Source organism: Chelonia mydas, chromosome 16, assembly GCF_015237465.2.
Source record: "Chelonia mydas isolate rCheMyd1 chromosome 16, rCheMyd1.pri.v2, whole genome shotgun sequence".
NCBI lineage: Eukaryota > Metazoa > Chordata > Testudines > Cheloniidae > Chelonia > Chelonia mydas.
The window spans coordinates 7,569,675-7,596,108 of record NC_057857.1 but is presented as its reverse complement, the minus strand read 5'-3'; the positions used below and the strand labels follow the sequence as shown (position 1 = coordinate 7,596,108).

At 50.9% G+C, this 26,434-nt stretch overlaps 2 protein-coding genes across 6 annotated transcripts in view; one reads left to right on the top strand and one right to left on the bottom strand.

Moving 5' to 3' along the window:
- The first annotated feature begins 103 nt into the window (after nucleotides 1–103).
- Nucleotides 104–24,339, top strand: LOC102940373 (ER degradation-enhancing alpha-mannosidase-like protein 3). 2 transcript variants are annotated; one of them, XM_037879562.2, is made up of 20 exons: nucleotides 105–324; nucleotides 1,503–1,548; nucleotides 3,332–3,432; nucleotides 4,472–4,511; nucleotides 7,008–7,120; nucleotides 7,632–7,785; nucleotides 8,514–8,648; nucleotides 9,826–9,931; nucleotides 10,500–10,597; nucleotides 11,444–11,569; nucleotides 12,899–12,982; nucleotides 13,905–13,988; nucleotides 14,442–14,566; nucleotides 16,145–16,310; nucleotides 17,201–17,355; nucleotides 17,771–17,891; nucleotides 18,615–18,803; nucleotides 19,884–20,049; nucleotides 20,593–20,781; nucleotides 21,732–24,339. In XM_037879562.2, the coding sequence occupies exons 1-20, from the start codon at nucleotides 209–211 to the stop codon at nucleotides 21,824–21,826; spliced, it is 2,409 nt and encodes an 802-aa protein (XP_037735490.1). In that variant the 5' UTR covers nucleotides 105–208; the 3' UTR covers nucleotides 21,827–24,339. The 2 variants fall into 2 exon arrangements, with proteins under 2 accessions (XP_043386658.1, XP_037735490.1); XM_043530723.1 differs by lacking the exon at nucleotides 18,615–18,803 and having other exon boundaries at nucleotides 104–324.
- COL27A1 (collagen type XXVII alpha 1 chain) overlaps nucleotides 23,412–26,434 on the bottom strand; it is a 249,222-nt gene continuing 246,199 nt past the window's right edge. For all 4 annotated transcript variants that reach the window (XM_043530720.1, XM_037880008.2, XM_043530722.1 and 1 more), the window contains one exon: nucleotides 23,412–25,467. In XM_043530720.1, coding sequence (XP_043386655.1) covers nucleotides 25,318–25,467 — 150 coding nt within the window. In that variant the 3' untranslated portion in view covers nucleotides 23,412–25,317. The remainder of the gene's footprint in view (nucleotides 25,468–26,434) is intronic.

Sequence of the window (26,434 nt, the reverse complement as noted above, 5' to 3'; positions counted from 1 at the left end):
CGGCGGCGGGCGCGGCCTGAGCCGGGCTGCGGGGCGGGCGCCATGGCGGAGCCGCGGGCCCGGCGGCGCGGGGGGCAGGGCCCGGCCGGGCGGGCGGGCGGCGTCACCGGTAACTAGCCCGCGGGCCGGGGCCGGGGCGCGGCATGGCCGGGCGCGGGGCCCGCTGTCGCCGGGGCGCCGGCTCCTGCTAGCCCGGGCGGAGGCGACCATGGGCGGCGGCGGCCGGGCGCGAGGGACCCCCCTGGGCCTGCTGGCGGCCCTGCTGTGGGCGCCCCTCGCCGCGGGGGCGGCGGCCCTGGGGGCGGCGGAGAGGAGCCAGCTCAGGTGAGAGCAGCCCCGGGGCGGTCGGTCTGTCTGTCTGCCCCCCTTCCCCGGGTTCAGGGCCGCCCGCCCCGCTCCAGCCAGGACCCGGGAATCCCCCTCCCGGGGGGCAGGCAGAGCCCCCCCCCCGCCCCCTGCCCGGGGCTCGCTGCGGGGCTGGTCCGGTTGGGTTCGTTTAGCCCCGGCTGCTGTAACTGGTGGGGTTTGGGGGCAGGTGTGAAAAGCTCCCACCCGGGGGGGCTCCCCGGTGCCGGTAGCTGTGCGAAGCAGCTTGTCTCTCCTCCTCTGCCCGCCCGCCTCCCCAAATAACACGAAAGCTGGATCCCACCCCCCATCCTGACGCCAAACGTCCAGCAGAACAAGTGCTGGTGGGGGAAGTTTGGTTTCCACCACCCACCGGTGAAAATTGTGCCAGGACGCAGGGGATAGGCGGGAGGTCCTGGTGGTTATTGTACAAGTTTCCTGCTGAAGAAGGATGACTTAAGCTCATGGTAGTGCAGGGAGGTGCCAGTCAAGGATTGGGGTTCTGTTGTGCAAGGCGCTGTGTATGTCCGTAATGAGAGACAGCCCCCGACCCAAAGGGCGTAGAGTCGCAATCGATTTGCACCAGTGCTGTGCGCTCTAGGAACGCTTGACCTAACTTGAAAATACATCCCTACTGAGCCTGAGTGGAGCAGAGCCATTTCATATAACCCAGCACCAGGAAGACAAACAACTTAAAAACTCTAATCCCCTCCCTGCTCCCAGCAGCACCCCCCCCCCACCCCCATTTCCAATTGTCTAGGAGTAAGGGATGAGCTTTGTAGGGTGCTGTTGGTAAAAATGTGGACATGTCCATGTGAACCAAAAGATCTCTCTAGGGTACACTGGAACATCTTGTGCGTTGAACGCATTGTCTGCCCAGTTTAGATTCCCCTGTGGAGAGTGGGCACCTTCTCGGCTCAGTACACAATTTAAAAACCCTAATGACGATAGTTGAAAAGGAAGGGGACCGGTAATTGAGCACTGACTTAATAAAATGCTCTAGATACAGGCCAGCGATTGCGGCTGGATTGTTGTCGTTTCATCTGCTTTGAAACGGAAGTCACAGAATTCTTGATCAATGGGGCTGCCCAAAGGCAGTGGTCAGCAGTTCTGTGCTAGCCGAGCTTCCCTTTGTCTCTCTGCTGTTGCCTTTCCAGGGACCAGGTCGTGGAGATGTTTGACCACGCGTACGGCAGCTACATGGTAACTAGTAGTTTTATATCGTTCTTGCTCACGTGTCTTTGGACAAAACTCTGAGTCTAAGGTCCTGTCTATTCTTCTAACACTACTTACCCAGAAGCCTTCCCTCCCTCCAGCGTGTCCGGTAGCTTGGGATGCTCTACAACTGCAGAAAAAAAATACAAGAGTCTCGCGGTATGACCAAAAATACCCTCTTTAAAACAGAAACATGGGGGAAGCAGCCCAGGTGCAGCAGCCACTCACACTCCAACTACCCTGAATTTACTCTCCTCTTGGGGCTAGGCTATGGCCAAGCTAGGGAGTGATGCTGAGCTGCCCCAACCCCGGGGTAGAGTTGGGAGGGGCTGTGTCTCCATTAGGATGGTGTGGAGGAGTTTGGGGGGCAAAGACCTTTCCCTCCTCTTTTGGAGTGGTGTATGCATGGCAGGAAGGACCAGACCCTGTCTTCCATTCCCCGGGCTCTTGTATGGGGTATAAAGGAGGCTGGAAAGCTGCTTGTATCCGCCAAGTGCCATACCATGGCCACACACTGTCTGGTCTTTTCTGTTTCCATTCTAACCTTCAGAAGGTCACACTTGGCAAAAAGAGAGCTGCCTTCTTTATGAGAAGTTCCCTACCCCCCTTTCTGTTCTTTAAGTGAACGCTAAGGGTATGCCTACGTTACAAGCGCTGCACCTGCAGCGCTGTAGTATAGACACTTGCTACAGCAGTGGCAGGGTTTCTCTTGTCACTGTCGTAAATCCAGCCCCCCAAGAGGCAGAAGCTAGGTTGATAGAAGAATTCTTCCATCGACCAACCTAACAGTGTCTATGCTGTGGCTTAGGTTAGCTTAACTATGTCTCTCAGGGTGTGACTTTTAACACCCCTGAGTGGCATAACTAGGTCAACCTATGTTTTAGGTGTAGACCAGGTCTAAAGCTCCACCAAAGAAATTCTTACATGGACAACATTCAGGTGCTGGCTGGAATCCACCCAACCCTAGGAGACTTGCAAATGGAGCAGGGAAACCTTCCTCATCTTAGTCCCTTGTGCTTAGAGTAGGGATAGCAGATAGTAGGTGGCTGTCCATCAGAACAAAGGGTAACTCTTGCTCACTATGTGAGATTCTGTGGCTGGCGAGGCTAGGCTAATTTTGTCCAGAATTCCGAATGTCCCCTCACCTAAATGTCTTAGAATTTAAGGTAACTGTCTTGACTGTGAGAATTGCTTGGAGATATATATATTACATTTTCTTATGGAGATTGCATGGTGTAGCAGTCAGCATGAATTAGGTGATCTGCATGCTATTCCTAGCTCTGCCACTGATGAGCTAGCTGTGTGTCAGTCCGCATTCTGTAAAATGGGGCTAATCATAACTAAAGAGCTAAATACTGAAATCCTCACCCCTGGTTTTCCTTCGCTCCTTACTTAGGCAAAATCCTACTCCTGTTGAAAGTTTTGTCTGAGTAGGAGCTCCAGATTTCAGTGAACGTTTGCAAAGCCCTCGACAGCCTCGGCTAGGTGCTTTATATCGGCAAAGTATTAGCCCTCCTCTAGTGTAGAATCTCGATGAGTGCCGCACAGATCTAAGCAGCTGTTTGCATTGCTTCCCGCGTCCTGGATAGAGGTTGATAAGGCATGTGCGTAGAGCAAGAAACAAGCAGCCTAATACAAGAGGCATTTCTTCTGCAGCGGGAATGGCAAGGGGCCTAGTTTACTTCAAAAGCGGCCCACTTTACAGTCTTTAGAGACTGTTTCCAAGTCAACAGTTAGCGACTGAGCACTTGTGGTATTTCCCCTTGTACAGAAACACGCGTATCCTGCAGATGAGCTAATGCCTTTGAGTTGTCGGGGCCGAGTGCGCGGGATGGAGCCGAGTCGTGGGGATGTTGACGACGCCCTTGGCAAGTGAGTGTGCAAGATGGGTTCCTCCTCCTCTCACACTACAGCCTGCAGAGCACCTGTTGGCTGCAAGTGTCCTCTGATTCCTTTGTGGCTTTTCTGGTTATATGTATTACAAAGTAGCCTAGTGGTTAGGACAGCAAACTGGGAATCTGGGCTTCTATTCCCAGCTCAGACACTTGAGCTTGCTGTGATGTGTCACCAAGAGCTGATTGCGTCTCAGCACTGCCTCAGTTTCCCTACATGTAAAATGATGGTGATATTTACTCCATGTCATGGGAGCTTTGAGGCTGAATTCATTAATGTTTGAGAAATACTTTCAGATCTTCTGCTGGAAGGATCCTTAAGAGGGGAAGTGGAGGTGCTATTTGTAATGTCAGTCTCCACCACTAAAGTGCATTGTTTTCCCCCCTCATGACCAAGGAGGGACAGAATGAAACTGGTCAGGAAACAGTTTTTGTTCTTGCAAAAAATTCTGAGGAATTTTTTTCTGCACAATATTTGTCATCAAAAAAACCAATAACAAAAATACACATTTTCAGCAATCAAAAATGTTTCAGGTTTGGCTGACACTTTTGGTTTTTCAGTGAAAACCTGAAAAAAGTTGTTGATATACTTACTGCAGAGATTTGTGTTTTGGGTGGGGGAAAAAACCAAAAAACTCCCACAACATTTCAATCAAAAGGGAAAAAAATAAAAGTCGAGTAAAAATGTTGACCTACTCTAGCTAGAATATCATGGGTCAGATTTTCAGGAGACCTTGTAGATGAATATTTATACGTCTAATTTGCAAGTGCAAAGATTGCGTTTGCCCTTGCAAGTGGCATGCACAGATGGTTGTGTCCATTTGTGTGCACAGTTACAGCAATTGCAAAAAAACCCACTTGTACAATTTGTGCCATTATTCACGCAAGTGTCAAGGTCAGAAAATCTGCCCCTTGTTATGTGTTTTCAGCTAACTGGTCCAATTCACTTTCTAAGACCTAATTTTCATCAGAATTTAAAATGTGGTTTTTTTGTTTTTGTTTTTCATTTAAATCTGTAGGTTTTCCCTCACTCTAATTGACACTTTGGATACGCTTGTGGTAAGTCAGCAATCTGCTTCTCAGACCAGTTTATTGGGGATTTGGCAGGTTTAGATCTGTTGAGCTGGATTTCAGTGGTGTCTGCATTTACAGGCATTGGTATCTGTCAACAGCAAGATTGAGTTCCTGGCACAGAGGGGTTTCCATTTCATTCTTGTGTATTGGACTGTACGTTTCCCTCTGCTGTTTTTGCTTCTTTTCAAGTGAGCTAAGAATTGACCTTAAAGCTGTAGGGCTTCTCTCACATTCTTGATGGGCAAGCTTGGGGTCAAAGTGCAATTAAAATATACCTAGGATCAGGAGTTTCTTGGGGCATCTTCAGTGGTGGTTAGAGTGGGGAGACTTGTTTTCAATAGGACACAGGAGGAAGTATTGTCTAGTGGCTGGAGCATTGTCAAGTGTTAGTGCACAAAACAGATTTGGCTCAGGGAGTTCATGCAGACTTTTGATTTTTCTCTCTATCCCAGTCCACACGGCCTCCCTCCACCCCCCAGGCATAGCTCATCTGAGTGCTAAACAAACCCAGCCATTGCAGGTGAATCTCCGCTGAACCCACTCCCAAGCTTTGCTTGGGTTTCTTCTCAGACCAGATCTTGGCTTATGCTTGCCAAAAGGCTGTGGAACTCTGGGGCCAAACCTGCCCCAAATTTCAGAATTGTAATGAAAGCCAGAACCACTGGATCAGCAAACCTTCATGCAGGTCTGTTCAGAACTCCTGGGTTCTCTTACCAGTTTTGCTACTGACTGTCTAACCTTGGACAAGTCACTTGACCCTAGCTTCCACCACTGCACAATGGGGATAAACAGTAGTGTTGTGTTGTGTGCAGGGTTTAGTGTTTGTGCTTTATGGATTCCGTGGAGATAAAAGCAGACAGTATGTGTTTGAAAGCAATGCAGTTGAAGCCAGGAAATCTCACATTTTAGCATGATTGCTTCTTGCTTAGAAAAGAGAATATAATCAAAATGAAAAATGACCTTCCTGGACATACGTTATGCTCTTTGGGACAAGGACTGTCTCTTAATATGTCTGATGCCTTGCACGATGGGGACCTGATCTCAGCTGAGACTTCTAGGTGCTACAGCCTAGATTCCCTGATTTTTCCCTTCCCCCTGCTCGTCTCCATAATTTATTAGTGTCTCGTATCCTCCTCTTTTCCTTCTCTGTTAATGCATCTTACTCTTTGCATTCTTCCCCCTAGTGATGAACAGAAAAATTAATGCCCGTTCATTCAAAACATGTTCCCATCTTCAGTTAATTTTCTCTCCCAGAGCCCCTTTCTGCGGCCTAGATTCTATGTTGATTGATGCACTAGAGATCAATTCAGGGCATGCTTTCCTTTCTCTGCTTCTGTCTATCTTCAGCTTCTTTTTCCCTTCATTATGTCCTGTGTATTTCCTTATCCTGTTGTCTATTCTACGATCCTGGCTTTATTTAGCTACCTTAATCTATTCCTATTTGTGTGTGTGTGTGTGTGTGTTTGTATTGCGGTAGGTCCTAGTCACCTTGGTCATGGGTGAGGGCCCCATTGTGCTAGGTGCTGTACGAACACAGACAAGAAACACAGTTTCTGTCCCAAAGAGCTTGCAGTCATCCTCCCTTCTTGGCCATGCTTTTCCAGAGCCCGCAGTGTCCTTCTGGCTATGCTGCCCCTCCCACCTTGCACCCACTGGTATTGCCTGCCCTGAGCATTCGAAAATCATAAGTCAGGTCCCATGAAATCAGGGGATTTTTAAAAGCACTCTAGTATAAAGTGTGGGTTCTTATTCTTTGCCTTCTGGGTTTTAAACCTGTAGTGTGCACTCAGGCCACGGGTTGAAGCTGTTCTCTCTGACGGCTGGGAACTCTCTTCTCTAAAAGAAGCTGAGATTCTGATGTAATCACTTGAATTTGGGATCTGAGGCTTTTTTAAAAAAAAACAAAACAAAATAACAAATGGCAAATATTGGGAGACTCACAGTGAAATCATGAGTTGGCAGCCCCGGGACCCCTCGTACGCTTGTGTAGGCCCTGCTCCTGCTACCGTTGGCAATGTTGACCTGAGGTGCCCACACTGAGATAGTGAGCCAAGAAGCACATCTGAGGGGGAGGATGGCCTAGTAGTTAGGGTGCTAGCTTGGGACTTGGCAAACGTGGGTTCAATTCTCTGGTCCTCCACAGACTGCCTATGTGAGCTTGGACAAGCCTTTCTGTGTCTCATTTCCCCAAACAGCACTGCCATGCCTCCCAGGGGTCTGGGAGGTGGATCCTGGGGCGGGGCGGTGTACAAAATTACCAGGATCTGCTGGGTTATGGGAAGGTCCAGCTTTCCCTGAAACGGCGTGTCCAAGTAGGTGACGCCGAGCTGGAATGTGACCAATCAGTGAATTGCTGTTGTGACTGTCATTTATTTAGCACCCAGCAGTGTGCTAGGGGCTGTACACACCTCACAAGGGCAGTGGAGAGGGTCCCATGTCACTGACCCAAATCTCTTCTCTCCCATGGCTCTTGCTGCCCAGGTCCTTAACAAGCTGGATGAGTTTGAGGACGCTGTGCGGAAGGTGGTCCTGGACGTGCGGCTGGACAACGACGTGGTGGTCTCTGTCTTTGAAACCAACATTCGTGTGCTGGGGTGAGCCCCAGGCTGGGGCAGGAGCCCTGGGCGCTGGCAGGCAGGGCCCCTTTTGTGCAGTCCTTTAGAGCACTGAGCCAGTATCTTGCACTCCCAAGGCTGTGCCGCCCCCCCCCCCCAAATCTGTCCCCTTCAGCTCACTGCCCAGGCATGTGCTGCCCACCCAGTGAGCCTGGGCTCTGTCGGATGCTCTGCAGCGCGGCTCTTTGGTGCAGTGGATCTGGGTGGTGTGTGAGGGTGCAGAAGTGGCTCTGGGGAAGAGGGGGAAAGCTGCTTGCTGTGTATGAACACTGGATTCAATGGGGGTGGAGAGTGGGGACAGCACCACAGGCTCTGGGCCTTGCGTGGCGGGTGCAGAGGGGCCCAGCTGGTCTAGCGTCTCCTCATCCCAGCAGAGGAAAGTGAGTGCCAAGCTCCTGAAATGGGCCATCTGGGATTTCAACTTGCAGAGTCCCTCTGAGCAGCCTGACCCGGCTCTGCATTGTCCCCTCCTCCCTCCTCTGTCCTGCAGGGGCCTGCTGGGGGGTCACATCATGGCTGACATGTTGAAGGCACAAGGTGTGCGGCTGCAGTGGTACAAGGACGAGCTCCTGCACCTGGCCCGAGATTTAGGGTACCGTCTCTTGCCTGCTTTCAACACCACCAGCGGGCTGCCGTACCCCAGGGTAAGGGAATGGCAGATCTGAGCCGGGACGAGGGGAAGCTTTGTGTGAACTGGCGTGGACAGACACAACAGAGCACCAATAAGGTCTGCGGGGTCTGGAGCCACATGTGGGTCCCAGCGGGCTGTGTGCTTCCCCAGAGCCTCCCGCTGAGTGCTACCCACCCTGACAAGCCATTTCTCTGACTCAGACGCCCAGGAGGGCAGCGTGGGCGGGGGTGGGGCTGACCCTTCTTGGCAGCCCCATAATCCCAGCACATGTGAGTGACTGAAGGGGGTTCAAAGCTCTCTCTTAAGATGGCTCTGCATTGCCCTGGCTGTTGCTTCACATCTGAGGCACCCAAGTTCCTTGCAGCTATAGGGACCACTGCGTCCTGCTGCAGGAGGTAGAACAGATTCCATGCAGCTTATGAGGGGGAGAGGGGCACTTCCAGATGGCTGTTTATAATCCTTCCTGCCCTGTGTGGGTGATAAAGGTTTCCTGATCTCCTTGACAATAAGGCATGTGTGGCCCAATTTCTTGGCCAGAATACCCCTTTCCTTGCTGTGATGCAATGTGCTGCATGCCAGCTGTTTGCTATCCTCCACCCCAGAGGTGGCTGCATTTTGGCAGATGCTTTGTAAAGCGTTGCAGGACAGAGTGCTGCACCAAAGTAGAATAACCTCATTGCCGCATGTGACCAGTGTGAGGGAAAACACCCAGTGAAACTGAGGCAGCGTCTGTCCATCCAGGTGAACCTGAAGTATGGGGTCCTGAGTCCGAACTCCCGGACAGGCACCGAGCTGGACACCTGCACGGCCTGCGCTGGCACCATGATTTTGGAGTTTGCTGCCCTCAGTCGCCTGACACAAGAGACTGTTTTCGAAGTAAGTGGTTTGGAAGCTCGAGGGAAAAGCAAACGGCTGTGACTCGTTCCTGCCTGAGGAGATCCTCTGTGCAGACCTGGTGGAGTCCCTTGGGTTAGCTAGCCCAGAATGTGGGGGGCCCTTCATTTCACGGTGCCTCTCCGTGGTCTGCGCTGATTCACTTATACTTGCACAGAGATGGGGCAAAGCCCTTCAATGCCAGGAGCCAGACACGCTCTGTCAAGCCCTCCAGCTGCTGCTTATCCATCCCCTTGCTCTCTGCTAGCCCCTATTTCACACGGCCACTGGGAACCCACAGGCCCCGTGCCATGTGCATTCAGCCTAATGGAGACCTTGTGCTGCCCATCCACCCACATGTCGGCAGAATCCCAGCTCCATCCTCATCTGCAGGCTAAATGGGGGTGGAGGGTGGGCAAGTGAGCAATCCCGCATAACCCTGACCTAGGTGACCACATAGCAAGTGTGAAAAATTGGGACCTGGGGGAAGATGTAATTGGTAGCCTATATAAAACAAAGCCCCCAATATTGGGATGGTCCCGATAATATCAGGACATCTGCTCACCCTCCCGCTGCCCTGCTGGAATCTGAGGGATGGCTGTAAATGGAGTCCCTTGCCTGGCGCTGGTTGGTACTGCGGGCAGCTGGGAGATGTAAAACATCCAGGCAGGCAGCCCAGCGTAGAGTTGGTCTGTGCTGTGCTCCTCCCGTCGGTGAGCGCTCTGCGTGCCACCCCAGAGCACCGTGCAGGATTTAGCGAAATGGATGTTGCTTTGGCTAAGCAGTAGGAACATACCGGGGCGGGGTGGGAGGAGGGGAACAATCTGGGGGTGAAGGGGGAGATGATTCTATTTTATGTCTCTGCTTTTGAGTGGAACCTGAGTGCGTGGAATACAGGGCTGGATTTATCCCCATGGGCTTGGGAAGTGTTATCACCCCCATTTTACAGGTGGGGAAACTGAGGCAAAGCCAGAGGTGTCAAACCTTACAGTTAGTGGCAGAGCCCAAAGCTCCTGAGCCCTATTGTAGGGCCTGGTCCCCAGTGCTGTCCCCTCGCTCTGTAGGGTGGGTCTATTTAATAAGTGTAAGGAATGGCATAGGAACAACTCCTGCATGTTCTTGGGTAGAGGGGAGGGTGAAAGACTGTGTTGTGTATGTTCATTCCTCTCTCTGTTCTCAGGACACCGCTCGGAGAGCGCTGGATGTTCTCTGGGAGAAGCGCCAGAAAGGGAACGACCTGGTGGGGACGGTCATCAACATTCATAATGGGGACTGGGTCCGGAGGGGTAAGTGAATCCAAGGCTCGGAGCTGGGGGCCTGAAGGGACACCCAGTGTCACGCGGCTGCCTCGGGGCAGAGATGTGTTGGCTGGTACCGCAGTCTCCTGTGTACTTTGGTGCAGTGGCAGGGCTTGAGTTGTGCCGGAGTGCTTTGGAATGGCCGTCCACCACTTTTTTTGGATGGTGGGGAACCAGAACAACCCCCTGGCAGTCCCAGAGCCAGTGCCCCCCTGCCAGCCTGCAGCTCCCTGCTGTGGCACTGTCCCAGCTGGCTCTGGGCAGAGCTGAGTTTGGGAGCGTGCCGAAGGTGGGTGCCACTCGCCCTGCGCCGCCCTGGGAAGGGGAAGAATGCTCTTCTTCTTCTTCTACGTCAGTGCCGGGACGTAGCCGGAGATCTGCCTTGCTGACGGTTTGGCCTGCGCTGGTGGGGAGATGTGAGGGTGTCAGTACAGCGTAGACCCCCGAGGGGCAGTGCCAAGACACACGGGGCAAGGGAGGCTGCAACATTCTTCTCTTCTTGGATGCCTGTTCTGGGTAAGGCTCCCATGCTTCCCTGCCTGTGATTTTTCCCTAGACAGCGGCGTTGGAGCCGGGATAGACTCTTACTACGAATACCTAATGAAGGCGTATATCCTCCTGGGGGACGACACCTACCTGGAGAGGTTCAACGCTGTGAGTACACAGGGTAGCGGTCTCTCCTTTCTGTTGCTCTCTGGAGGAACGGGGTAGATAGCCCATTGCTCCCCTAACCCCTCTTCCATCTGAGAATCCATTTTGAAGGTGCAAGGCCAGCTTGACCTGCCAATGAAAGACCCTCTGCTGCGCAGTCTGTCTGCATCCGTTTCCTTTCACAGGAGCGACTGCTGATGGCTTCTGCTTAGCAGCCAGTGGCAGCATGCCAGGCATGCAGCAGGTGGTCAGGAGCTGGCAGGCCACTCTGGCACCTCCTCGCTCATCTGCGCTTGGGTAGGAACTTGTGGCCGGTACTGGGGGGAGGTGCATCGCTCTGCTGCCACAAATACGTTGCTGCTTTCTTTCCAGCAAGTGCCAGTTTTGGAGCCCCCGTTTCATTGACAGGATGCAGAGCTCAGTGTCCTTTATGAGAGAGGTGATGGGGAGGCTCGTGCAGCATTCGGAGCCTCTCCTCAGTTAGTGTAGGTGATGCCAGCAAATGCTCTTCTGCTTGCTCATAAGGACTTGGTGGCAGAAATGATCAGTGCTTGGCTGTTGGCCACTAGGCGAATGTTTCTTCAGACCGAGCTGGAACCAGCCCTGCTCGGCCGTTTGAGTTGTGTGAGCGTGGACAAGACATGCCCACAGTGTCCTGTGACTGACCTATTTAGGCATGTGTGTCAGAGATGGTCCCAGATTCCCAAGTTCTCCACAGAGGAGCGTTCCTATTGAATTGTAAGATCTTTCTAAGCCCTCCCTACTCTGCTGCTCCCTGCCGTCTTACTGGGTTACAGAGAGCTCTTCCCTGCTGGTTGGATAACAGAGTTTGTGTCCATCTCTTTCTAGCATTACGTGGCCATAATGAAATACATCAGCCAGCCTCCCCTCCTGCTCAACGTCCATATGCACAACCCCACAGTCAGTATCCGGAGCTGGATGGACTCCCTCTTGGCCTTCTTCCCTGGCCTCCAGGTACAGCAGCAGCCTTGGGTGGAAGGGGATGGGCAGTGCTGTGTGGTGTGGGGCTCTGACAGATAAACACCAGCTGTTGGTTTGAATGGGGCTGTGCTTAGGTGCAGGACTGTGAAAGGTGCGTTGATGTAAAAAGAGAGCGCTAGGCAGGGTCCTTTAGCGGGGTAGGCGCCTTCACCCAATTGGACTGCCTGAAATTAACCGATGGTTCTGCTTTTCAGCGCTTGTACGGCCTTTAGCTGATGTGTCATGAGCCAGCATTCTGTGCTCAGGTGCATATCTGGCCTTGTTACCATAGCATGTACGTGCCTCACAGTCTTCAGTGTATTTAGCCTCCCGTGCCTCGGGGCAGAGCAGTGCTAGGATCCCCATTGTACAAATGGGGAACTGAGGCACAGCGAGGATAAATGACTTGCCCAGGGTTACCCAAGTCAGTAGCACAGCTGGGAATTGAACCTAGGTATCCCAAATGGCAGGCTTGTGCCCTAATCACTTTTCCTTCCCTCCTAACCTTTGTGTTCCTGCAAAAGCTGGTCCTGGGGCCAGGTTTGGGGCTCCTGGAGACATATGCTGCAAGCCATCTCGCTAGGTGAAATGTTTCCAAATGTTCATCTGTCAAACACTCTGTCCCTGGCTGATTCAGTCAGCCTGGCTCGGCGGTGGCCCAAGGTACACCCCAAGGTGAATCAGGGAAATGTGTCCAGGAGGACATAGGCTGTGGGATAGGGTGGTAGTGGTTGAAACTGAAATACCTTCCCTCTTTCCCCAGGGTGTAGGCCAGGAGGCAGCAGCAGGTGTATCATGGCTGATGTGGGAGAGTTATAACCTTTATGTGAAATGAGTTGGTGGAGGCTCAGCCCAGCTTCTGTGGCTGTCTCTCTGCATCGCAAACCCCACCATCCATGTAGCTGGCACTAAGTATCTTCCTCCCTTTGTTGGCCTCTGGGTGGCAGCAGTGAGGCCAAAGACTGAATGGGACTAGACTGGAATCCTCTCTCACCCCCTAGTGCTGCCCCCTCCCCAAGGGGTAAGTCATATTGGTGGGCTAATAGGAGTGCAGCTTGCACAGCCCTTGCCTTGCTGTGTCTGCCCTGTGCATACAGTGCCAGCCAGCCGGCATCTTTGACTAGCACTAAATTCACTAACGCGCGTGTGCTGGTGCTGTATAAAAATCACCCCCAAGCAAGGATCTTGCTTCTCCTCCTCACTGCGATCCAGGCTGTCACTGTTATGAGCCGGGAGCGTTTCTGATGCCTCGTGATTGCCCTGAGGCTGTTTTTATCACCGTGCTGTGCCCCAGAGAAACAAGGGGTTTTTGTCTGCCCCCAGGTGCTGAGGGGGGATTTGAAGCCTGCCATCGAGACGCACGAGATGCTGTACCAGGTCACCAAGCAACACAAATTCCTCCCGGAGGTGAGTGAACGAGCTGCTTCCCCTTGTCACTGCACTGCTATCTCGTTGGATGCGGTCTCTGGGCGCGGCGCGGCCCCCCAGCAGCTGTGATGGAGGGAAAAATCCCTCCCTCCTTCAGCCTCCCATGTTCTCACCCTGTGTACCAGGCACAGTATCCTCTCTGCTGCTGAGTGACCCCGTCACTGCAACACCAAGCAGAGGGTGCCGGGGCGGGATTATGACCCCTCCAGAAATGCCCAGCCAGGGGCAGACAGATTCCAGGAGTTGATGCTCCTTGCTGCAGACTCTTAAGAACCTTCACCTGTGTTCTCTTTCTGGCTTCCATGACAAGGATTAGGGGCTGGATCCAATGCCTACTGAAGTCAATAGATAAACTCCCATTGACATCTGTGGGCTTTTCAATATGGGGACAGGGACTCAAGCGTTTGCACCTTTAATCCTTTATATGGTTTTCATAACTATGCTGTAACCGCGGCCCCTTCTGAGTTGGACCCTAGCACACTCCTCCCAGCCTCTAGATTGAAATGCCCTTAGCTGCCAAAGCAAAAGGCCCTACGGCCTTTCACGCTCTTCTCCCATCTCTGCACCTCACTAGCTCCAAAGCCGGTGGAAGTCAATAGAAAACTCTCGCTGACTCCAGTGGATTTGCATCGGGCCCCCAGTTGGCAGCGTCTGAACATGCATTGTTCATGCACTAAAGGGTCTTGCGCGTTGATGTACTGCCGTTTCAAGCGGCAGTATTAGGGAACTCTTTGTGCGTGGGAGTAGGGTCCACATGGCCATTTAGTGCCTGGTAAGCTAGTGTGCTGTAGACTTATGTAGTGGCTTGCCACGCACTAAGTCTCCATGTCGACAAGCCCTCAGTGTCTCTGTTGTGAAAATGGCAGCTTGTATCTTAGTCTGCTCTCTCCCTTCGTTAAAGGCGTTCACGTCCGACTTTGCCGTGTACTGGGCCCAGCATCCTCTGCGGCCGGAGTTTGCCGAGAGTACTTACTTCCTGTACAAGGTTAGTCCCGTCCCGTGGTTTGGCTGAAAACACCAACGAGTTGAGAGTGGATGTGTTTAACTCCTCCAAAGAAGCAGCAAAGGAGTATCAGGCCGGAGGCTGCCATCACTCCCAGAGCAGGCTGTAGCTGGAGGAGAGCAGAGCATGCGGTGGCAGCTCCTGGCTGATCGGTGACTTGCTCTTATTCCAGGCTGACTTTTGAAGTCATTGTTCTAAAGCGGCTGGGATGTGAGAGTTGGTCAGATCCCTTAGCTGGCTGAGCGTTCTTCACAGGGAGTGGAGATTTGGATCTCTTCACTCCCTTCCCCTAAGGGATGGCAATCCAGGATTGACTCTGCGGCTAGTGACTTGTCATATCCATCTGTGAATGAGCCACCGTTTCCCTCAGACTTCACTGTGCTTGGAAGAGAGCAAGTTGGTGGCATACTGAATTGCAACTGTTTTCTCTCCAAGGCTACCCGAGACCCCTACTACCTCCAGGTGGGCAAGTCCATTGTAGAGAGCCTGAACGAGTATGCCCGGGTGGCCTGCGGCTTTGCGGCGGTGCAGGATGTACGGACGGGCCGACATGAGGACAGGTAAACCCCCTTCCTTTCTGGGCAGAGGGGAGCACTGTACGGGCATGGGGTAGAGCTAACCAGGAGTGGGATGGGCCAATGGGGAATTATGGGCATGCAGCCGGTGTCTGGTATGGGAGGTCCTGGGTCAATGGGCCATATCTTTGGGATCAGCTAATTGGAGCTGTGTGGGTGAGTGCTGTTTGGTGAGTCCCTGCACCTGCGCACCAATGACATGGGGGCTGTCTACAGGGGTTCAGATGCAGGACTGGAGCCTAATGCACTTCATTTCCCCCCAGAAGTAGAGAGGGATGATGGTGGTTTTTCTTGACAGTGGAAAGACATTGCAGCGAGATCAGGGTACAAATCCTGCCTGACCCCCTGGGCACATACTAGCCTGAGCTGCCACCCACGCTGCTGTTTTTTGGTGCAAGCTCTCGCATGGCTTACACATGTATGTCTGCCCGCACTGGGAATTACACCTGCCAGCTGCTGTGTAGACACAACCTTTGGGTTAGTCGACACCAGATGCACTGCACCCATACACCTGCGCCACTGGAGTGGGTCTGGTGAAGACGCTCTAAGCAGATGGGGGAAAGCTCTTCTGCCGGCATAGTGCTGTCTACACTGAGCGCTGTCGCTCAGGAGTGTGGAGTACTCACGCCCCTGAGCGACATACGTTATACTGAAGTAAGTTAGAATGCTACCAATAAACCCCATCACCAGCAATAAAGCCACCCAACACAGGACAACCTATTGGTCTCATAGCTATTGTCCTGACTGATCTCTGATGTGGTGGGAAATCAGGAGATTTCCCTCTTGTCCTGGCTAGTCAGGGAACATTTAGTTATTAATACCGACTTGAGCGGTGCGTGTGGGGATGGTGCAGTGTGTGTGAGTCCCGCTGTGCTCTCACAGTGACCATGTCACTACCCTGTGAAGGAAGTGTTTAAAGCCTTGTCCAGTGAGTACAACGCTGGAACAGAACTGCCTTGCCCTGCAGCTGTGCTGAACTGAATTTGCCCAAACCAGGTTAATCTTCTGGAGTCTGTCTCAGACTTATCTGAAGATCATAACCTCCACCCTCCTCTTCATACGATTCCATGGGGCACCCTAGTTTAATGAAAGCGAAATTTCTAGAGGTGTGAGCTTATGCAGTGCTTCGCTGACATAAAGATGTGGCCCTTTCTCTTAAAGATTGCGCAGTCTAAATCTAATGACTGATGCAGGGAAGCCAACAGAAGGGAGGGACAAGGGTAGCAAATGGGTCCGAATCTCTCTGGAGAGAAGTAGTCCTCAGTCAATTCTGAACCATGTTGGATTGAAAGACAATCTAGTCCCCTTATGTGTTCTCTGTCTGCAGTGGAGGTAGGAATACCATCTCCTGGGGGGGTTGCTGTATGAAGTGACAAGGTAGCATTTCCGCAGCAGCAATGTGAGTCTTGAAGGTAGAGGGAAGACAGGGCAAAGCAAAGAGGATTGACGTGATTCCCCAGAGATTCTTAGGGACGTGAATACATTTTTACGGGCTCTTTCAATTCTTGCTGCCTCGTTCTCAGCAGGCCCAGCCTCTCACACCTGTCTCTGTTTGTCATGCAGGATGGACTCCTTTTTCCTGGCCGAGATGTTTAAGTACCTCTACTTGCTTTTCACAGAGAAGCGAGATCTGCCTCTAGACATTGACGATTACATCTTCACCACCGAGGCCCACCTGCTGCCCCTGTCGCTCTCCACCGCCCGGCCCCCCTGCCCCAGGAATGTGACTGTACGTCAGCCGTAGGCTTCTTAAGGGTGCCGGGGCGTATTTAGCTTCACAGCAGCTTATGGCTGCGTCTGTGACTTCCAGGGCACATGGCTGGTTTCAGAGGAGGCGGTCAACTTGGCTGGTAATTTTTCAAGGTTTAAAACCAGCTGTGTTGGGTCCCAGCCTGAGAGAGAAGGAATTTCCAATGGGAGTTGGGTTTCTGAATCCCTTAGGCAGCTTACTGCTGTATCTAGTTTTATTTTTAAAACGTGGTCGGTGTTGCTATGAAACATTGGGGGGGGGGGATTGGTGTTTGTGCAGCCAGGGCTTCCCTCCCCTGCCAATGCGTGTGTGGCACCCCACAGAGGGATAATACCACTGAGCTCTTCATATCTAGTGCTCTTCCTCAGCAGATCAGTATCATTCTCCTTCTCTAAGAGGAGGAAGCTGAGGCCTGGGAATGGGAAGTGACTTGCCCAAGGTTACCTAGCAAACGAGTGGCAGGGTTGGGAATAGAACCCAGGTTTTCCTTAGTCCCAGTCTGGTGTCATAACGCTAGGCCATGCTGCCCCTCCACAGGTAACAGCCAGGAGGATCTGTACAGCTTGAGCTAAACTGCCAGAGACTCACATCCTCTGTGAATGGGGCACTGTGGGATGCGGAGACACACGACACTCACTGACCAGTGAGTTCCACGTGCCTGAGCTCATCTGACATTGGGTTTTTAATGGATTTTCAGAACTAGAAGTGACAAGCCATGGGCCTTGATGTGGTCACTGGAGTGGCTGAGCGGCTCTGCCGGTCCCTTGCTGAGTGTTAGAGGATAAAGTCAGTGCTGGACCGTTGTTCATACAAACGCAGGGGCTGCACGAGAGAAGAGAAGAAATTGATCCCTGTCTCTTTCACTGCAGATGTTTCACAGGGGCCATGGAGAGGAGGAGATTTTTACCCGTTCTTGCCCCAGCGCACAGACTCTCTTCCCCAATAACCCAACCTTCACCCGCTCCATCCGGGATGCCCACAAGCAGCTGCTGCAACCAGGAGCAGAGCGCCTGGCGCTCTTCAGGTGAGTGGCAACCCCTGTGTAACTCCCACGGGCTTTTGTCGAGTCATAAATTCCAGGGCCAGAAGGGACCACTGTGATAATTTAGTCTGACCTAAGACTTCCCGCTATGAATTCCTGCTTCAAGTCCAATAGCTGCGTTTGAACTAGAGCAGGTCTTTTAGAAAAAACTGATCTTGGTTTTAAAAATTGCCAGTGATGGAGAATCCACCACACCCCTTGGTAATGGGGTCCGTTTGCTAATCCCACTCACCCTTAAAAATTGACACCCTATTTCCAGCTTGAATTTGTCTAGCTTTAACTTCCAGATGTTGGATCTTGTTAGATCTTTGTCTGCTGGACCCTGGGCTTGCATGGTTCTGGGACGGGTTGTGTTGCTGTCACCTTGACTCTGATGGCTAGTCCTGGTCTCCCTCAGGGGGATTGAGTTCCCGCTCCATGATACCAGGATGGAGCCCTTGGAGATCTTGAAGAGAATGGGACTGACCCTGCTCCCTCTGGGCGACCGGAGCGTGCAGCTGACTGGCATCCGACACCAGGTGAGCGCCCAGTGCGCTGTGCGTGGCAGACGTGCTCTGCCTGCTGCTGGTCACTTTGGAAGGCCAGTGTGAGAATTCCTGGCACGTTTCCTCCCAGCTCCAGTCGCCTGCGTGATTGCTTGCTCGTAGGGATAACTGCAGCTGAGCTGCTTCCATGACTAACCATTTCCTCTGTGAACTGCTAGCTGTATGTGAACAGCTGGAGGCTCTCCCTTGCTAGGGCAGTTAATGAGACCCTGCCCCAAGATCACCTCCAACAGCTGAGTCTGTCTTTCAAGCAACTGCTTTAAAGGATCCTCCTCATGTTTCCTTGCAATGTCTAAAGCCCAAACTCTATCAAGCGGCCAAGTTTTTGCAGCTCTCTTGGTGGTCACATAAGTCAGGCTTCCAAATGGTTTGTCCATCACTGTCATGTAGCGTTGTTTTCCTCCAAGGATCTCTAACAGATATGCTAATTAACCCTCTTGCCGGCCCTGGGGGATATGTGAGGAGGGTTTGCTCCATTCTGGGGGAGCTGAGCCGGAGCGGGGTCAGAATGAGCCTGTGGCACAGTCCCCTCTCTGTGCTGCCCTACAGTCCTGCCCTAGCACCCCTCCCCTGGCTCCACGCTGTAATTTGTAAGGTGGATGGAGCGCCCACCGGCACTGCTGAAGGCTCTAGCGTGATTATTCTGTGAGACTAGCCTGCCAGAGCCCGTACAGTGCTGTCTCTCCCCCTCTGCAGCAAGAAGCTTCTCCCCTGGGGCTCTTCAGCCTGAAATTCATCACCGACCTGGTCGACCCACCTGCCGGAGAGCAGCAAGGCGTCTCCCCGCTGGCTGTCCAAGTTATTTCTCCCCCCTTTTTTGGGAGAATGGTACTCACCGCTGGACCAGCCCAGTTTGGAATGGACCTGACCAAACAGGAACACGGGGTGGGTGACTCTTTCACTGCTAATAGCCGGGCCAGGTTGTGTCTTAACCGTTCCTGCTTCTCCTTGCTGGGCCTTAGAGTTGAGTGACCGAAAGCCCCCTCGGCTTCCCAGCTGAGCCTGGCTTTCTGTGACCGCATGTGGGGTAGATTCACTGAATAATTTTCCAAATTGTTTGCTTTGCCTGTTCACTATTGGTGCTATGTGATTGGTCACCAAATCACTTGGCCTTGTTTCTGCTCCTGGATTGGATGGATTTATTAAAAAAATAATAATAATAATAAAAATCAGGCGAATAAAAATTCTGCCCAGAAGTTTGATCTATTTTTAAATGAAGCAACATTCCTGCTCCAAAGTAACAGCCGTGTTAGTCTGTATTCGCAAAAAGAAAAGGAGTACTTGTGGCACCTTAGAGACTAACCAGTTTATTTGAGCATGAGCTTTCGTGAAGTGAGCTGTAGCTCACGAAAGCTTATGCTCAAATAAATTGGTTAGTCTCTAAGGTGCCACAAGTACTCCTTTTCTTATTCCTGCTCCAAGGAGTGAAGCCTGCAGCCGGAGATTGGGGATCGTCCTGGGCAGCTGTAATTGCTCTTTGGGTCCATGTTAATAGCCCACATGGGCTCGTCTCTGTGAACTTGTGCCAAGAAAAAGCCAAGGCCCACAACCCAATGCATGATGCAAATGGTTTTGGGAACTGGCAGGATGGTATGGGGGAGTGGGGTTTGCACAGAGAGAGAAGCTAGCCTAGGGGTCTTGTCTATGCTGTGCAAGGTATGTACGCCCCTTAATTCAGCTGTTCGCTGCCTCTACAGTGGTAAATGCACCCTCTGTCTTATATGAAAGGGATGAAGTAGGGATCCTACACAGCAAGCTGACTGGTGCATCTCACACCACTCCTGAGCCGCAGAATCCCTAGGAAATTGGAACAACCTCACTGGTACAGAAATAGCCCCTTGTTACAGATTATTTGTATTGCCTGTGAGCTCTGGTTACAGCCCTCACTGCGCTAGGTGCGCTACAAACACTGAGCCGAAGGACTGGCCTGGCTGTAAGAGCTTATCTGTATGTGTGTCACTGCAGGTGAAAGGAAGCTTAGTGCTGAGTGAACCTTACCAGGCCTGTGCAGCGATCACCAACCGGGAGGCGGTGCAAGGGAAAGTGGCTCTGGCCCAAAGAGGCGAATGCATGTTTGCTGCCAAAGCCAGGAACTTGCAGAAAGCAGGAGCTTTGGGGGTGATTTTCATCGGTGAGTCTCGAGCACTGTTATTACCCCGTCTTTGGGTCTTCTCAAGTGCATACAGCACTAATGCAGGAGTTGGAGGGGGCTGGGAGACATTGGGTATTCTGATGCGGTCATGGAGATGGCTGGGAGCAAAGGCTCTTCTCTAGGGGGCAAAAGCTTGTCCTTGGGGCTGGGAACAGGGGCTTGCACCAGAAGAGCATTGGGCACCTTTAGTGTCTGTTTATTGCAAAACCCTTGCCTGCTGGATGGAGGTTAGAGGGGAAAAGCTCACCGAGGTACCATGTGTAAAGAAAAATACTGCAGGCGGCTTATGGGGGCAGGAATTGCAGTTACCTTTGGCATCTGAGCCCTGCTCCCCCCTGGTCAGTACAAGTAAGAACAAGTGACCTCCAAGTGTCCTACCAGCCTAAAATTGTGGGTCAGACCAAATCTGCCCTATAAGCAGCCAGCACTTCAGTACAATGCATGGAGTGTGACAGTATGTTGAAGTAGGAGAATGCTCCCAGCTCTGACCCTGAAATGGGCTCTCTTATTCCCTTTCTGTAGACAATGCTGAAGGCAGCTGCAGTGAGGAGATGGTTCTGTTCCAGATGGTGGGAGATGGAAGCACTAGTGACATAGTCATCCCCCTTGTCTTCCTCTTCCAGAAGGAGGGGCAAGTCCTTTTAGATGCACTGGCCCAACATGGTAATGTGGATGTGCTTCTGGCCACTAAACCCATGTTCCTAGGTGAAGGTAAGAGAAACCAACCCGTAGTGGGAGTTGAGAAATGGAAGAGGAGATTGAATTAAGAGCAAAAGTACTCTGGAGCCAACTGATTCCCCAGTTACTGCAGCCAGGGACAGTTTGCTGGATTTTGATTTGGGCTCTTCCTCAATTCGGGGGAGAGGGTTTTGTTAATTAGCAGTATTATAACAGAAGTGATCTGGTAAGTCCAAGATAGAATGTCTGGAAGTAGAACTGAGCCAAATTCATGGGGGGAAATAATGTAAACTTTACCGGTGAGGGCAGGTCACCTTTAGAACAAGGGTTGTAGTGGATTTTTTTTCAGTCAAGATTGAATGTCTTTCTGAAAGAGAGAGTCTAGTGCAGTGATTTTCAACCTTTGTTGATGGCCTGCAGCAACCCAGTAAATACGTTGATGGCAGGGAGGGTATCAGATCCTGCCTGGGGAGATGGGGGTGGTGCAGTGTAGAGTCCACCCCCACTCACCCTGCAGCAGCAGCTCTGGTCCCAATGGCTGGCTTGGGCTCAGCTCCCTGCTGTGGGCATTGCCATGCTCTGCACAGGGTCACAGCGCTGGTCATGTTTGGCCCAGCGACCCCTCTACCATGATAATGGGGGAGGGGCTGACTGGGACAGATTTGCACCACTGGTGTTGTGACCTGGTGCCTGGAGGTGCAATGCCATTCACTCACATTTGGCTGAGCCTGCCCTGAGCCCCACATCACAATGTCCTGAGCGCCTGGAGCTGCACCAGGACCCTTCGAAGCTATTAGCCTTGACCCAAGAATCAGATTATGCAGGCGGGCGGACTGACTAGAGAATGATCACACTGGTCCCCTCTGTCCTTCAAGGAGCTGTACGTGTTTGGAAAGGGGTTCACACCAGGGCTGAGAGCCACCCTGAACAGCTCCTGTCTGTCCTTTGAAAACCTTCACCCTTTAACTGTTCTAAATTTCTAGAAAAAACAGACCAGCCCTTGTCTGCAAGTCAGTTGCACGAGGCAGCCACAGAGACCCACACCAGGACGGTGACAAGTGCTCCAGACCAAGCATGAGTTGAAGTTGCTTCGCCTGCTGTCCAGGAGGCGAGTGGCCAGCTAGCAGCTAGATGTCCTGACCCCTCCTGTGGAAGCTGCTCCAACAGCATGGAAAAAGCAGAAGTGTTGCACTCCTACTGTTTACTGCAGAGCATGAGTCACAGCTTGCAGGGTGGAAACCCAATTGCCAAAAACCTCAGGAACTTTCATGTTTGTAATCTGGAGGAAGGGAAAGGTGGCATTTAGCTGCTAGCCAGAGTGCGAGTGAGTCATGACAGTAGCATCTCTATATTATTTAACACTTGTGCCAAACTTGTCAGTGATGCTAAGGGCCAATGTGAAGTAGAAAGCTGTTGCCCACTGTTGGTTTGTTAATGTACAAGTGAAAGAGTTTCTGAGGTGAGTATCAGCTGTAGCCCTTTCCTTGATCTTACTGCAAACAAAGAGTTTGGGATTTTGTACCAAAGAAGCTAAGACCAGCCCAGCTTTAACTTTTGCTATCTGTGTCACTTTCACGGGCTATGCTCTGCAGTCTCTCTGGTACTTTCTAGCTGAAGATTTCCTACCTTTAAATTCAAGTGTCAGAGGCTCACTAAACAGTAGGGATTAAATTGCCTGTGTGGCTTTTTAAAAGCCTAATTGAAATTTTACAGGCTTTTAGGACTTGAACCCAAAACTGTACGAAAGCAAGTAAGGGGGTACTTGGCCAGCTGGAAGACCTAATCATTAGGCTTGGCAAATTGTTACAACTGATCTATAGTGCCTTTCTAGCTAGCAGCTGGTACTGACTAACAGGTGGAAGGAAGAGAGTGCATCAAACTTTTGCCTGAAGGAGAAAACAGTGCACTCCCATTGAAGTTCTGTGGTGCCCTTTATACAAGTTTTTATCACTAAACTCTCCCCTCCTATCCCTTCTGGGAAGGGAGGCCTGAGAATTCCATTTTTGTACTGTAATTTAAAGGCTATTTGAGAACTTTTCTACGTCCTCTTATTGCAGGGCACTGCTTGGTTAGGTGGTGGCTGAGAGAAGCAGTCTTCTCTCACTCTGGGCCTCTGAAATCTGCACTTTACTTTCAGGAGCACAAGGGAGAAGTGATGTTGTAAAGGAACTGGCCTCAGCAAATTAAACATCCCTCGTGTGGGCCCTTTCAATATAATGTGTTGCCAACTGCTTTTGGTTTAGGGTTTGTGCAAAAAACAAGTCCTGTCTTACTAGGACTCTTCTATGGGACAGCCTTCTTTATGGGAATGTGCTTGTGTTTTAAACGTACCACAAGCCCTGTGGTGATTGCTGGTAACCAGAAAGGGAAACTGTTTATTTCCACTGTTGAGTGAAGTGGGAAACTGGTGACTCCCCAGCCTCAGTGGTCAAGCACTCTTTAAAACAACGTTTAGCTCAGACAGCGCCCCAGCCAGGTTACTGCTCCTCTTGCCCATTGCAAAGGAAGGGCTTGTACTGCTGTGTGAAACCAGACCACTGGGCTTTGGCATATAATGGAGTGGGGAAAATGAGGGTTTTTAAGTTCTCATTGCAGAACAAGAAGCAGACCAGCAGGGTTAAGTCAAATCTTTGTATTGCATACACAGAACTGGTGCTAGTTTCATAAAATGACCAGCATATGTCATGTAGAGGTCAGGCTAAAAATGCAAATTATACAAATAAGAGGAGAGCAGTGAACCCTGCAGCCAGAGCACCTGGTCAATGCTGAGTTTGGTGCATCCATTGCCAGCAATGGATGGCATCACATTTAAACAGTAAAGGACCTCACACTAGGAATCAGAATTTAACTGAGTACACAGCTTTGTCACATTCCCTGGAACAGCTTTAGTTTCCCCTTGTACCTGCCAGTGGACAGTCCTAACTCTAGTTCTGCTGCCTAAGCCTCAACAGCAATCCTTACGGGGGTGAAGCTGCACTCACTCCCCCAATCACCAGCCCACAAAAAAACACACTGGGATGAGGTTTAGTTAATTCCTGCAAGCTGGCCCACACCCCCAGCATCATTTTAAATGTGATCTTTCACTCTGCTTCTAAGAGCAAAGCAAACCTGGTGTTTGGAAGAGATTTGACTCACCATGTAACTCTTCATTGGAATTGGACTCCAGGAATGTGGCTGAATTGTAAAACTGCTGCTGATCCAGATCAGCACCTCGATCCTGTCCCAAGACAGCGAATAGAAATAGGGCTCTGCCTCAAGGTTGGCAGCATCTGCTAGAAAACATGCCCACATCCGAGTGAACAGTTTTAAACAGTCTGAGTCTCAGCAGCACCTCCTGATGCACCAGTTCATTGTGCAGCAGATTATGGTAAGACACTTCTTGTCCGTCAGCATGTCTCCCTTAATGAAACAATATATCTCTATCATACGGCTAGGAGCCTCCTGCTACAAACTTCATCCCTTTTCTCTACACAGTGAATTTTCTCCACTAACTACCCCTGAAAAATTGGCAGCAGTTGCTGCTTCTTGTAATGATTTAAGGAGGGCATCGTAATGTAAACTGCCATTAAATATGATCCACGCTTGATAGAGTTCAGGAGTTGATGGCAGTATTTCGCAATCACACATGGGGAGGCAGTGCTAATTAGCACATTGCTGGCTGACCCAGTGAAGAGGCTGCATGAATAGTCTAGTGGTGCATTTTCTTTGAAAGACAAAGTGCTGTTTGTTAGTCCCTTTAAGGTCAGCAGTTTGGCAGTATATGGAACCTCCTGGAGGTAGTTTGCAGTTAGAGCTGGGCAGGAATCTGTTCTTCCATTCTGCAGAAATTTTTGAGATGTCAAAATATTCCTCCCTACCCTGAACTGGGACAAAGTCAAAATCTTGACAATCCAAAAAAAAAAAATTCAGCTTAGATCACCCAGTAATGTTTCACTGTGCTACCTTTGATTTCAACCGTTGTTAAACAGCTTAAATTTAGAAACCACATAGTTTTGAAACAAAAAAATCCCAACATTTTTAAGTCAAATCTCATCTCAGCTGATCCTTTCCTGCAGAAAGTTCTGGTTTTGAGAAATCATTATTGGATGAAAAAAGCGTGTGGAAAAATTCCCAACCAGCTCCAGCTGCTTGTTTGATTGGCACGATCTCCCCGAGCAACACTGGCCTGGGCACTTGCCTGTGCTAATCCAGTGGCTGCAGCAGAGAAAGGGAGCCAGGGACTTGTGCAATTGAACAAGGTGAAGAAAACTTGGTCCCAGCTGAAAGCTTGGATCGCCTTTTAAACAGACCTTAAGGGATGAAGTTAAATGACAATTTTCCCATCAATTATTAAATTAGCACCTTTTATATATATATATTTATAGAAAAATTACTTTTGTAAACAATAGTCTCCTCCTCCAGAAGGCCATGTAGTCCATGGCATAATGCAGCTATAAACATTACCTTATAAATAGGAACGGTAGCTTTCAAAAGCTAGCCAAAGGTTCAGCAACGGGAAAGTTTTTTTAGTTCCTTTCTCCTCTGCAGTCATATATTCCTCAAAAGGAAAGTGGATTTTTGTTTCTGGGTTCAGCTGAAGCAAACTGGTCCAACAGTGAATCCAAACTGGTGTGAGACGTCTCCATTGTGAAACACAGCCAGGTCTCGCACGGGCAGAAGTGCCAGCTCCTCTGTGGAAAACTGGAATATGGTGTCTGTGATTGAAGACTCGTTGTCCAGCTGTAACACAAGGGACCTGCACTATTAGCATGGGTCAGTGATGACAGGCCTTGTCTCCACTCATAGAATCATAGACTAGCAGGGTGGGAAGGGACCTCAGGAGGTCATCTAGTCCAACCCCCTGTTCAAAGCAGGACCAAGCCCCAACTAAATCAACTAGGAAAAAAGGTGGTTTTACCTTGTGTTATCACAGAAATGGAGGGCTGGGGATCTCAGCAGGGCACCTAGCATTGGCATGGGGGCTGGATGAACGTGGTTACTAACAAGATAAAATCCTAGTAAAGACTCGTGGTGTAGTATTAATACATGTTACCAGGCCAAGGTAAACCTTAGCTTCCGCCCTTGTGTTTTCACCTGTTATCAACTTGAGATCAGCTTCAAACTGCCTTGTCTTCACTTCTGCCAGTTACCATGAGTTAAGAACATTCCTGTGGAAAAGATACAATTCGGGGGGGCAGGCACAATGGGGCCTCGAGCACGGACTCTAGGTGCTACTAAAAATGCAGCTCAGGTGCCAAAGGGGAGCCTCATAGGGTCTGTTGCTGAGACAAAATTATTGCTTCATGATGCTGCTTCGGCACCATCACACTGGGAACGAACTTTGCTTGTGAACATTGGGTGTTTGCAATGCCTGTAATTAACTACGTTAATCATTTTCAAACAGGACTGCTTGGAGTTGGGTCTCTAGCTAAACGGCCTGATGGGCAGAGCTGTTGAGTGCCACCTGAAGCCAAAATGGGGGGGCTGGGGTCTCCCCTAGACCAAGCCACTTATTTAAATGCCCAACGTGAGGCCCTTGAAGCTGAAAAATATGATTGCGATTGACCTTGGATTTGGGTGGATGTGGCCTCTCTCGGGTTAAATGTCTCCATCAGAGTCTATTGAGAACGGTATCTTGCCTATACAAAGACACTCTGAAAGGGAAGCTGGCACCTAATTTTCTCAATACAGTAGCGTGTGCTCCCAA